The sequence below is a fragment of the Cucurbita moschata genome, unplaced genomic scaffold (assembly GCF_002738365.1).
Source record: "Cucurbita moschata cultivar Rifu unplaced genomic scaffold, Cmos_1.0 Cmo_Scf00010, whole genome shotgun sequence".
NCBI lineage: Eukaryota > Viridiplantae > Streptophyta > Magnoliopsida > Cucurbitales > Cucurbitaceae > Cucurbita > Cucurbita moschata.
This window is the reverse complement of record NW_019268526.1, coordinates 1250623-1263192: the sequence shown is the minus strand read 5'-3', so window position 1 is coordinate 1263192 and position 12570 is coordinate 1250623. Positions and strand designations below refer to the sequence as shown.

General features: G+C 33.5%; 1 protein-coding gene across 2 annotated transcripts in view; it reads left to right on the top strand.

Annotated features, from left to right (window-relative positions):
- LOC111448701 (GPCR-type G protein 2) overlaps nucleotides 1–11063 on the top strand; it is a 12825-nt gene extending 1762 nt beyond the window's left edge. Inside the window, exons 3-14 of one of the 2 annotated variants that reach the window (XM_023088403.1) lie at nucleotides 1249–1356; nucleotides 2870–2990; nucleotides 3545–3674; nucleotides 4383–4461; nucleotides 4813–4901; nucleotides 6268–6360; nucleotides 7581–7607; nucleotides 7765–7851; nucleotides 8498–8569; nucleotides 9063–9193; nucleotides 9661–9824; nucleotides 10444–11063. In XM_023088403.1, the coding sequence (XP_022944171.1) occupies nucleotides 1249–1356; nucleotides 2870–2990; nucleotides 3545–3674; nucleotides 4383–4461; nucleotides 4813–4901; nucleotides 6268–6360; nucleotides 7581–7607; nucleotides 7765–7851; nucleotides 8498–8569; nucleotides 9063–9193; nucleotides 9661–9814 (1091 nt within the window). In that variant the 3' untranslated portion in view covers nucleotides 9815–9824; nucleotides 10444–11063. Of the gene's footprint in view, nucleotides 1–1248; nucleotides 1357–2869; nucleotides 2991–3544; nucleotides 3675–4382; nucleotides 4462–4812; nucleotides 4902–6267; nucleotides 6361–7580; nucleotides 7608–7764; nucleotides 7852–8497; nucleotides 8570–9062; nucleotides 9194–9660; nucleotides 9825–10353 lie in introns of both variants that reach the window. The other variant, XM_023088404.1, reaches the window with a different exon arrangement.
- The last annotated feature ends 1507 nt before the right edge of the window (nucleotides 11064–12570 follow it).

Sequence of the window (12570 nt, the reverse complement as noted above, 5' to 3'; positions counted from 1 at the left end):
ATCTGAAAAAAAAAAAAAAAAAAAAAGTATTTTATTTCAATCACAAGGGAAATTACAATTTTCTTTAGAACACAACTCACCAAAATTTCAACTTCAAATTCAACCTTTAATCCCTTCAACCAAAACCTAACCTTCCTCCAAATTAAAAATACACATCCATCTCCAATTCCCAAAGTTCTCAGTCCACAGCCATATTTAGAAATTTAAAGATTATTCCTCACAAGGTTCAACAAATTCTCAACTTAACCAAACATTAGTCTAGGTGATTTTAGATCTGATTTAGAGGAGAATGCTTACTCAATGCGGTAAAAATCTTACCAAACATGCAAGAATTTCATCAACTTATTATATTTTTTGATATGACACCAAACTTCCATTGAAAACGTGAAATGATATATGAGAGATAGCAAAGAAGTACCCACACAAGAGGAGACCCAACCTACAAAAATGGCTTCCAATCCAAAAAAATACACCTAATTGATAATTACAAGAGGCCTTAGAGGTCAGCGTCCACAAGGAAGTATTGGATACTCTGGCCTCAAAGTTCACAATGTTGTTATTAATTTTGTTTGAAGATGTCCTGCACGTCAGATTTCAAAGGGACAATCAACCAAGTAGGATCTTTTTGCATCATAGCCTTTCCCTGAAAAATTGCAGATCATCATAGGACTTTTATCTGTGGATGACCTTCATAATGTGATATGAATTTTGTTTTATAATAAACAGTTGATCGTCTCAATAAGAGGAGCCACTTTATTCCTTGATAAGACATGATGCTGTTAATATGGGGGAAATTTGTTGTTTCATGAGATAGTTTGATTGTATGGGGCCGTGGAGTCCATTTTATTGTGACAGAAAATTAAGTTATCCTAAAAAACCATTGAGGCAAAAAATTTGGCGTCCTTAAAAATTTATATTAGACAATACATGCTCGATTGCAAGCTCATGGACAAACTAAGATCACCAATTGAACATTGGGTAAAATTATTGTTGCCTTTGTGTATAGGCCTCAGTACGTGGCACAACAATACCTCAAGCTGACTTTGCCTTTAATTTCAATAAAATACACCAATTGGCTATGCCTGTACACAGTTCGAAATTGCCTGAACAGAAGTATCTCTTAGAACTAAACCTTTTCTTTTTAAAAAAAAAAAACAAATAGTTTTGTGGTAGAAGAACGTTTTCGGTAATGGTGGTCACTTTTGTTGCTCTCAACCTTCTTATGTGAAGCTAAAACATTTATTTTAGGTGTACGGAAGGAGCGGGCAGCTCTTGGAGCCATGTTATTCTTACTGGCCTTTCTTTATGCATTTTGGCGAATGGGCGTTCATTTTCCAATGCCTTCTCCTGATAAAGGTTGGCTATGTTTTTTTTTTTACTTCATTTTTTTTAAATTTTGCTACTCTTCCAGATATTTAAAATTTTTGCGGTATGCTTTGTTAGTACCTGAAATTGAATAACCCCCACCCCTGGTCTCCCAAAATTCAATGTTCACGTGTTTCTCTTGACTGTAATACTTCTAAAAGTATAAGTCCTATCCCCCATTCTCTTTTTGAAACATTGACATGAACTTTTTAATGACTTATTCTTTTGGATTGGAGGAGCCCTTTTCTACATAGTATTCTCCATGCCTTCTTTCTTCGGGTTGTCTTTTTTGTATGCCACTCTTGTCTTCTCTTATGTTTCTCAATGAAAGTATGTTTTTCATAAAAATAAAATGAAATAAAAAAAGAAAGAAAGAAAAGAAAAAACTTTTTTTTAAAGAAGGAAACGGAACTTCATTGATGAATGAAATCAAGAGAATTCTTCCACAGATATGAGATTAGTGAGACTATAGTCCTTAAAGGAATTTGTACATATGCACCTAAAAGCTGCAAAGAGCACCGGGTAAAAAGAGGGATTGTATGGCTTAACTTTATCATTGAAAAATGCAGTTATCCCTCTCCCTACTAATTGTCCAGCAAAAAGCTCTGACCAAATTAGTCCAAATGACTTTCTTTTGGGCTTTGAAGGGTACCCCATTGGTGTCTATGAGAGGAAATCATGAATGTTAATGGGTAGCACAGTGAACCATCCGAAGGATTCCAATACTGTTGAACAAAATTGCATGGGAAAGGAGCAAGTGATGAAGATGCGGCTTTTAGATTCTGATGCTTCCATGCACAAATTGTAGCAAGAGAGAGATAAAGCCTGATGTACGAGCTTTCATTGGTGTTGATTTCCCCGTGGCTGAGTTCCCAAAGGAAAATTTCGTTCTCCTAGGATATTTTCCATCCCAAATGCTTTTGTACAGAGATTTCTTGTTATGGCTATTTCACAGAAAATAAGTTTTTTTATTTGATTGAAGGGAAAAATCACCGTGTAGGTCAAAGAAGGCTCCGGAAGTCCATAGCCATCTACCAATTCCTCATTTAGAACAACTGCACAAGGAACCTTTTTTCGCATTCCCCATTTAGCATCGAGGAGCAATCTTCGATATTTATCGTCTCTTTTAGTTGAATTCTAGTGTCTTCACTGTCTACCCAACTATGGAATTTGAATGCATGTGATTGCAGATATATGCTAGCCTCATGTGTTATTCCTGCTTTTGTTGCTCCATTTGTGCTATTGAATCCTAACTTCATTGCTTCCTTTGTCAGAATGTTTGGGAACTTTGCTCTTCAATCATTCTGTAATATTCTTTGTTTGATATTAATAAAATATGGGGCGAGTTTTTGTAGAGCCCAGAATAAGATTTTCTGGTATAGTTTTTGTTTTACGTAGTAGTTTAACTTGTCCTTTATGTTTGTTTGTAACTTTTCACATATCAATGTAAAGCTTGTTTCTGATTGTTTGTTTTTTTTTTAAAAAAAAAATATTTTCTCTTCAGGCTTCTTTACCATGCCGCAATTGGTCAGCAGAATAGGGGTGATTGGGGTCACTGTGATGTCTGTGCTATCTGGTTTTGGAGCTGTAAATTTGCCTTATAGTTATTTGTCTCTCTTCATCAGGTATCTGTTACTTGTTCCTCTTAATATAATCATTTGGGCTGAATTGAATTCTCTGTTCTTCTCTTCTAGATTTTTTTTTTTAATTTTTTTTTCCCCATTGGAAATGCCTTTTATAACTCCTTTGGATTGTAGCTTTCTCTTCCCTTCTATTTTGTAATTTTCATACATTGATGATATTTTTCTTATTAAAACAAAAAAAATTGGCTGCATTTTCAGTTCAATTTTTTTTCCTCAGTAGTGATTTGGGTTCTCTGATTCTTGTATATTACTACTTCAAATATTCTCAGTTAAAACATGAGATCATTGTGGCAACATGTAATTCATTTTGAGATGAGAGGCTTTAAGTTTGATAGGAATGAAGGAAAGTCCTTCATTACCTTGTTCAGTTAGTAGCTGCAGAAGTGACCCTAGTGCAACTATTATCCACTATAGAAGTGCTTTTAAAATGCATTTATACCTTGATGTTGTTTTAGTTTTTTATTCAAATTAGCACTATCTTCATGGCTAGAGCTTTGCATTTCTCATAGTGCATATGGTTATTTTATATTTTGTAGAGAGATTGAGGAAACTGAAATTAAGGCATTGGAAAGACAACTAATGCAATCCATCGAGACTTGTATTGCAAAGAAAAAGAAAATTATTCTTTCACAAATGGAGATGGAGCGGGTTCTTGTCTCAGAGGAGGTATTTTAATATTAGCTCTATTAGTTGGTTAAATCGGGAACTTTATGATTTGTTGGTATTACTAACTATTTATTTTTCATGTTGAATATATAATTTTGTCCCCAATGTAATGGCAGTTTTCGGATTTATCTATGATCGCTTCAAATTTTAATGTTATCCTTTAAGTTTTAGATTTTAAGTTCTTTGTTTTTCAGAGGAGTTCTCATTAATTTAAGAAATCATGTTGTGAAATTTTATTCTTTTTTGTCCTATTAATTTTTGTGAGGTGGTTTGTTGTCAACATAGTAGCGCTTTTGTAATAATTTACTAGGTTTTTACTTCTAAATAGAAGCCCTTTTTTAATAGTTAGTTTGGGTTGGATCTCTTGGATAAATTTGTTTCCATGTTTTTTAATGGAAGTTCCATTACCCATAAAGAACATTGCACTTTTATTTGGTTCAGTCTATTTTGAGTTGGGTAAGTTATTGCATGTTAAACTATGTGAAGTGGGCAGGTGTTCGTTTTCTTGGATGTGTCAAAATTACTTAAATAAAACCCAGGATATTTCCAACTCAGTTTTATAAAATATAATTTGTTATCATATTGTGACATCATTAATGAATTTGAATGCTTATTGTGACAGTAAGAACTTGTTTAAAAGAAACTTAGACGCATACAAGATCTTATTATCTAATAGCATCACCAAATGTTAACGGATGAATGTTACAGAATTCCAAGTCTAGATCTTTCTTTAAGCGGCTAGTTGGTACTGTTGTTCGGTCAGTACAAGAGGACCAAAAAGAGCAAGGTTAGTTGTTGTCCTTCATCCTTTCAAAATTATTTTTTTCCTACTTTTCCTTTTCTTTCTGCTTTCTATTCCCAAATTATTTATTATCTCTTTCAATTGCTTTCTGCATCTGTCTGATATTCATTTTCTCATGTTCTTTCTTTTTTCCTTGATAAAGTGTGACTTCTGGTATTGCTTATTAAAAAGATTCATTAATTTAACCAGAAAAAAGGATGTGAATGAAGTGTCATGATTTTCAGAAATTTATGTCATTCTCCCATGATATTGTATGATTATCCTTGTGGTTTTATTCTCACTTTCTTTGTTTCACCTTTGTTCTTTATTTTATTTTTGCCAATTCTCTCGACGAAGATATTAAAAACATGGAAGCAGAAGTACAAGCTTTGGAGGAGCTATCAAAGCAGTTATTCTTGGAAATCTATGAACTTCGTCAAGCTAAGGTTTGTGCTGTACTGCTGTATGAACGTAGAAATTCCTAGCATAATTGCTTATATTTCTTTACCCATCATCATTTGTAACGGCCCAAGTGTGCTTTAAATTTCTGTATGGGCATATAGACTAGAAAGGTTTTTCCATGTCCCACAATTTTATAAGTTTGGCTTTCAAGTTCCCTGGATAGTTATGCTTTATGATGGTAATTTACTATGTTTTTCTTTCCAGAGGTAGGTAAAAATGTCGAGATAGTTATAGTAGAAGTTACTGTGTTTGTTGAACTATTGAAAATATTGCTGGAAACACAGGGAGGGTGGACAGTGTAAGTACTTGGATGTAAATATTTGTGTATGCATGCATGCATGTATGTATAAATGTATATAGATAAGATTCCGATACTTTTATGAGATATTATCAAATGTACAAAACATCATAGGAAACTACAGAATGCCATTCTATTTGGAAGATATCAATAATGGATAATAATTTGAAAAAGAAAACTTTGGCTATGGCATTTCGGAAAAGAAAAACAAGTCTTTCGGAGAATGGTGGTGAAGAGCAAATATGGGTGGATTCTTCGAAAGACCTAAAAATTAAGACAAATTGGAGAGATTTGTTTAGTCTCTGGAAGGAGATGGCAAAAATATCAGATTTCTTTTAGAAGAACGTGAGTCTTGAATTGGGTGACGGAAATGACACTCTCTTTGGGAGGACAGTTGGCTTATGAACCATCCCTTGAAGACGTTGTTCCCTTCCATCTATAGCATTTCTAACGCAAAAAATAGCAAGGTTCAGCAGCTTTGGGAGCAGTCAGGTTTAAACTGGGACTTACAGTTGAGAAGGGTAATGTTTGACAGAGAAACTGAGGAGTGGAGCAACCTTGCTGGAAATTTGGAGGCCCTCTTCTCTTGATAGACACGGGCATCCCTCGACAACACAAGAAACACAGTACCCTCCTGCACATTTCTTCAAAGATCTGCATGCTGTCCTGTATTTGGATTGATAATTGTTTATTCTACAATCTGGGGGAATTTATGAACAGCATTATGTATGGTAGCTGAATGCTAAAGCTGGATGATCTGAAAATCTGAAAAAGAAAAAAAAAAAAAATCAAAATAGTCAGATAGGTTTTCTTTGAGAAAAGTAATTTTTTGATTTGATATGCTCCAGTCATGTGTGTTACAATTGTCTTTACGCAACTGTACCAATTAATGCTGAGTTTTCCAGGAAGATTAGTAAATTACTAGTGCATTGTTAGTCACTCTAGTATGAAGGATTAGCAATTGTTGTTCTTACCATTTGTTGGTTCATATATTTCTCAATACAACGGTTTCTTACATGGGAAACTACTTCACCGTTCTTCTGACTTGGCAGGAGGCTGCAACTTATTCACGTACCTGGAGAGGTCATGCACAAAATCTACTCGGCTATGCATGTTCTATCTACTGTGTGTATAAAATGATTAAGGTTTGTTAATCAGCTTTTTTTTTATTACCGTCTTTTGTCAGTAAAAATGATTGGTTGTTGTGTTCAATAATTTATTATGAATTTTGGCATGATAATATTTGACAATAGATATTTAAAGCCACATTCGTGGGCTCTATAATAAATTTATGTGACGAAGAAATTGATTCGACGGAATTTCTAGATTAATTCTTTCATTAAATTGCTTATTAGTTATTAGGAACAAATACCATTTCATTTGATTTTCTGGAATAAAATACAAAAGAATGTCCTTTCAGTAGTTAATTACAAAGAACATGTCCAATGTGACATGAGGGGAGTTAAACTGTAATTAGAAAATGGAAAAGACGATTTACTTCAGATAAAGCTCACAAGGAAGTAGATTCAATAAATGTATAGATGCTTTGGTGCTCATCCGAGGATATTATTGCATTTCTTTCCAACCATAAGTTCCAAAAAAAAAAACAAAATTTTGCTAGAGAGTCTTCTTCTCCTTGAATTGGTAACCCGTTAGGGAGAGGGAGAGAAGAGTGATGATATCCCCTGGTCTTGTTATGCACCATCCAAAAGATTCTAGTAGAATGGTGCAGAAGGTTGGGGCAAAGTGGCAATTGCTGAATAAATGGATCTGTGTCTCTTGGTTTTTCATGCAAAGGTGGCAGCAATGGGGAGAGAGAGATAGCCTCGGGGACCTCTTGTGAAGCTTGTCATATGTTGATGCAAGAGTAGCTAGGTTCCCAAATAAAGAATTTGACCTTGTCATTAGTTAATGACCATGTTAGTTATCTCCATTTTTCTTTCTTCTCCAGCAACCATGATTGATCTTATGATTTTTTATTTCCCACATATTTAATGCTTCTAGCTTGTGTCAGAAAACTATCAACCAGGAGGTTACAGCTCTTACTAATTAATCCTCAAGCCAATAGTAAAACGGAAAAGAATAGGAAGTGCTGTTCATTCCCTAAATCACACTGTACTATAATTCTTGTTTTAAGAAATAAGAATAACTTTACATGCACTATATAAATTGTACTATAAAGTTTTGTATCATTTAAACTTGATCATTTTAATCTTGATCTTTAATGATATCATAACTTATCTATTGTTGCTTAGGAGTAATCTTAATGACTCCAAGTTGTTTCCTTCTCAAATTCTAGTATAAACGTATTCACACAAGATATCTGATTCATCTGATTTTTTTTTCTTTTTTCCTGTTTCTGCAGTCTTTGCAAAGTGTTGTTTTCAAGGAGGTATTGTTATAATTCTCTATTATTGATTTTATTAATTCAAATCATATTGTAGATGTAGATTCCCTTAAGACTCTTACGTTCTTAGAACCATGTTTTGTTCAATTCATATTCTTCCCACTTGATGTATTCCATGTTTTATCATTATTCAAATATATAGGCTGGCTCAGTTGATCCTGTGACAATGACGATTAGCATATTTTTCCAATACTTTGACATCGGGATCAATGCTGCATTATTGTCTCAGGTAGTCTTTTATGGTGCTAATTTTACTTCACCACCGTGTATGTAGCTACACTCACCTGATTTAATGTATTGCTCTAGCCATATTGGAAATAATTAACTTTTTTATCAAGATGTCAACATTCAGTAGTTCATAATGTTCGTTCAAATGGCAGAACCCAAGCTTCTATCACTGACAATCTTAATGAGGAAATCATAGGGTATTCAATTCTTTTATTCATCCACAGATTCAAATTTCAGATCATTCTTGTAATACACCTTTTGGTGGTGGGAGTCTACTATCCCTCTTCTTATTTCACTCTTCAATGAAATTCTCTCTCTTCTCAAAAAATTAATCAGATTAATAATGATCAAACAGAACTGTTAGGGGAAGATGGAGCATGCTCTGAATATATGATCGACCATTTAATTCATATTTCACAATCTTTCTGTTTGTGGCTTCTTTTAATCCTTTTCTGACTGCCCTGCATTTCTTGGAGTTTATGGTCAGGGGACAAGCCAGACAGATTGTTAGGCATATAAATAATGCAAATTTATTTTAATGAACTTTTCATTTGAGTGTCTTTTTTCTTTTTTCGTAAAAAAGAAAAAAAAAATTGTGGTTTCTGTTGACCTGTCTTTTCTGACATTTCTTTTTATTTCTTCTGTAGTATATATCCCTGCTATTCATTGGCATGTTGGTCGTAATATCTGTACGAGGTTTCTTGACCAATCTAATGAAGGTATGATTTTTTACCTTCATTTTAATTGCTTGTTTTTAGTGATATTTAGGCTGCACGTTTTCCTTGGTGTTTTTTTAGGACGGTAATGCAAAATAACTGAACGGATGTTCCAAAGTGACCAAGTATCCCCATTTTGTTGCTACTTCCTTATTTTGCAAAAGGAACATATATGTGAAAGTAATTAAGTTTAGTTCTGGAGCATGAGGCCATTTTCTCTCGCAAGTTGTCCACATGATTGTGATATTCATGAATCATATAATTTAGATCCCAGTGTATAATCTTTTTCCTTTCAAGGTGTGTCTGTCCAAGTGTGACCAAGCACAACTATGAGCTGATTTTCTTTTTTATTGCGGTTAAAATAATGCAATTATTTGGGCAATTATAGTTTCTACTTGTTATCTTTTTCTCCTATTGTTTGAAATAATAGCTTGTTCCAATACCTTGAAGCCTAAATATATACAATTTTCATTTTACGTTTTTTTTCCTGGTGTAGTTCTTTTTTGCAGTTTCTAGAGTCGGGAGTGGATCTTCGAGCAATGTTGTTCTTTTTCTCTCTGAAATTATGGGAATGTATTTTGTCTCCTCTATCCTTTTGATAAGAAAAAGCCTGGCAACAGAGTACAGGTATTTTTTTTTTTAGGAAACAGAAATTTTCATTGATAATATGAAATTACAAAAGGGGACCCTATCCCATGGACCACAAACTTCTCCAGTTGGTGGTCATGAGATTAGATAAACAATAATTACAATAGTATTTATGATTTTTCTTGGAGTTAGAGGGCTTCAAACTACCTCTTGATGATCTCATGGAAAAAAGAAAAGAAAAGAAATTAATCACCTTGTTTTATTTATTAATGCTAATTGGAGACTTCTTTTGTAATCTATTTGACTTGCAAAATTTTAAATTCCCCCCATTTTTTTTTTAACCTTTTCTCCCTCTAACTGTAAGTACGCTTCTTATTCAATTTTCGAAACAATAAATAATGCCCATCTTTGAATGTTTGTTGCTGTATAATTTTAGTGAATAGCCGGTTATATATTGATCTATTACTAATAGGCTTTCTTCTTTGCCAATGTTCGTATCCCCTCAGATTGATCATAACAGATGTGTTAGGGGGAGATATTCAGTTTGACTTTTATCACCGATGGTTTGATGCGATCTTCGTGGCCAGCGCGTTTCTTTCTTTACTTTTGTTATCTGCACATTATACATCACGGCAAGCTGACAAACACCCAATAGATTAACCCAAATAAGGTATGTGCATGAAAGTTCCTTGTTTAATTATTTTGCCACTTTCATGCATCATTTTTAATTGATTCATGAAAAGATCGGCTTGAGGAATTTTCTTTAAAATATTATGTAGTTCTGATGGCTCCACTTCTAGGATCACTTAGTATATTATACCTCTAGCTATGTCATTCAGCAGCTCAACCACGCGTAGTATGATTCATGAACGCAAATGCATCATTATTGCTTCAAAGAGTAATCTAATTTCTACGTACTATCCAGAATATCATTGTCAATGTCTTGGTGAAAAGTTCTCTATTTTTGAAATCCTAATGATTCTACCTATAAAGAAGCCAGATCTTTTGTAAATGTTTCTGTGATTAGTATGTTAATACCATAATGTCTGGTTCAATTAAGGAATGTTGTATTTTAAGCTTGTCAATGTAATAATAACTAATACTATTAGGAACCAGAACCATATAAGTACAAATCTGTCGTGTATTTAAAAAAGTTGTATTTTAACAATAAGTAATACTATTCATTTTGTAATGAGCAGTGCTTTGTGTGTGCCATATGGTTGATGCCAAAGTACTAGTTACTTAAAGAACTATCATTTAAAGGATTACATCTTTCCAACCCGATGCAGATCGAGATTACCAAGTAGCTTGGAGAACACAATTGAAGGCTATGGAACACCTCGAGATTAGACTATATCAGTTAGGCTGGTTTCTGGCCTTGTCTGGATGCATTGGGTACAGTAATAACGAAGAACATCGGCATTGTGGTCTTGGGATGGATGAATTCTTTTGTGTTCAACCTCATGTACAGAAAAACATCTTACCGACTGACGGTATCGAACTTTTTTCATCTGCAGTAGGTCAGTATTTGATTTTATTGGTTATGTTTCTATATATCATTTTCTCAAATTATGTCAAGCAGTAAAATGATGAGTTTATTATATCTGTGCTTAGTATTTTTTGAGCTATGATGATCTGTAATGATCTGTAATGATCTGTAATGGGATAGCTCTTTTCATAGAAAGGTCTAGCAACTCTTGGGTGTGTTCTGTTCTCCATAACTCCTTTGAGATTAAGCTCCAGATGTTCTGATGCTTCACTCTATTTCAATCTGTTACAAAGAACTTAGGAGGACACTAGGTATCTAGGCCATTAAGAGAAAGATTGGCATGCTCTGTTAAAACAGGATACCTTGAAGCTATTTGCATGCTTCATTTGGTGGTAGTATTTTGTATGCAAATTATTCCATGAAAGTCCTAGTTTGTGCTTGGAGATTCTTTGAAGAACTATGATGGTAATTCTATGGATATGAAGTACAATTAGGTAGGTTTGTTCCATTTCTGTCCACGGAAAAACAATTCTAGAATTTTGAAACGTGATAGTTACATTTATATAGTTTTTGATATTGGCATCTTTAATTAGCGATGATACACACGAGCTAGTTGATTTGACACTGTGTGATAGAGACAATTAAACAAAATAAAGAGACGTGTTTTGAAGTGATTTTTTTTTTTTTTTTTTTTAATCTATATTGGATGGTAGAGTGTGATGTTGAATGATGAAAGTCTCACATCGGCTAATTTAGGGAATGATCATAGGTTTATAATCAAAGAATACACTCTCCATTGGTGTGAGACCTCCTGGAGAAGCCCAAAACAAAGCCATGAGAGCTTGTACTTAAAGTGGACAATATCATACCATTGTGGAGAGTTGTGTTCGTCTAACATGGTATCAAAGTCATACCCTAAACTTAGTCGTGCCAATAGATTGGTAAATCCTCTAAGTCGAACAAAGGACTCCAAAAGAAAAGGAGTCGGGTCTCGATTAAGGGGAGGTGTTACTTTGTTTGAGGGGAGGTGTTGGATGATGAAAGTCCCACATCGGCTAATTTAGGAAATGATTATGAGTTTATAATCAAAGAATACTCTCACCATTGGTGTGAGGCCTTTTGGGGAAGCCCAAAGCAAAGTCATGAGCGCTCGTACACAAGGTAGACATATACTATTGTGGAGAGTCGTGTTCGTCTAACATGTGAGACTTTTTTCAATTAAGTTATGGAATCTTATTCAAAGAGGAGAAAGGCAACCGAGCGAGATAAAAAAAAAAGCCCGGACTTTTTTCCTCCACATATATTTATGAGTTCATATTATATTATAATTTTAGAACATTTTTTGAATAAAAAAAACAATAAATAATTTCGAAAAATGTTTTTAAAAATTTAGATGTAAATTTTCATATATAATGAAACATTTTGAAATTTTTAAAAAAAGTATTCTAAATTCACTCACCATATTATAAAAAAATAATAATAATAAAATAATAAATTTCTTCCATAATGGCAGCTTACAACCCTTTATGGAAGAAACCATTTAATTTAATTTAATGTAACCATTTTTCTCTCATCTACACTCAATTATTTTGCTCTCATTTATTCTCAATTTCACATTATTATTTGGTCATCGCCTTAAAAACCCACTTCATAATTATTACTTTATTGACTCTAATCTTTCCCAAATTTCGAGAAAGCGTTGACACGAGTATAATTAAATAGTGATCGACATATGTTTTTTACTCGAGATAAAAAATTCGAACGGTCGTGCATCTACGTTTGTTGTACGAAAAAGAAACAAAATACACTTTTAGTCCTTGAATCTTAGATTAAGTATCATTTTGAAACGAAAATATTCGAAATTTATGATTTCAGTAGTGAAGTTTGAAAAACTATGTATTTTTTAGTCTTTGCCGTCAATTTTCTA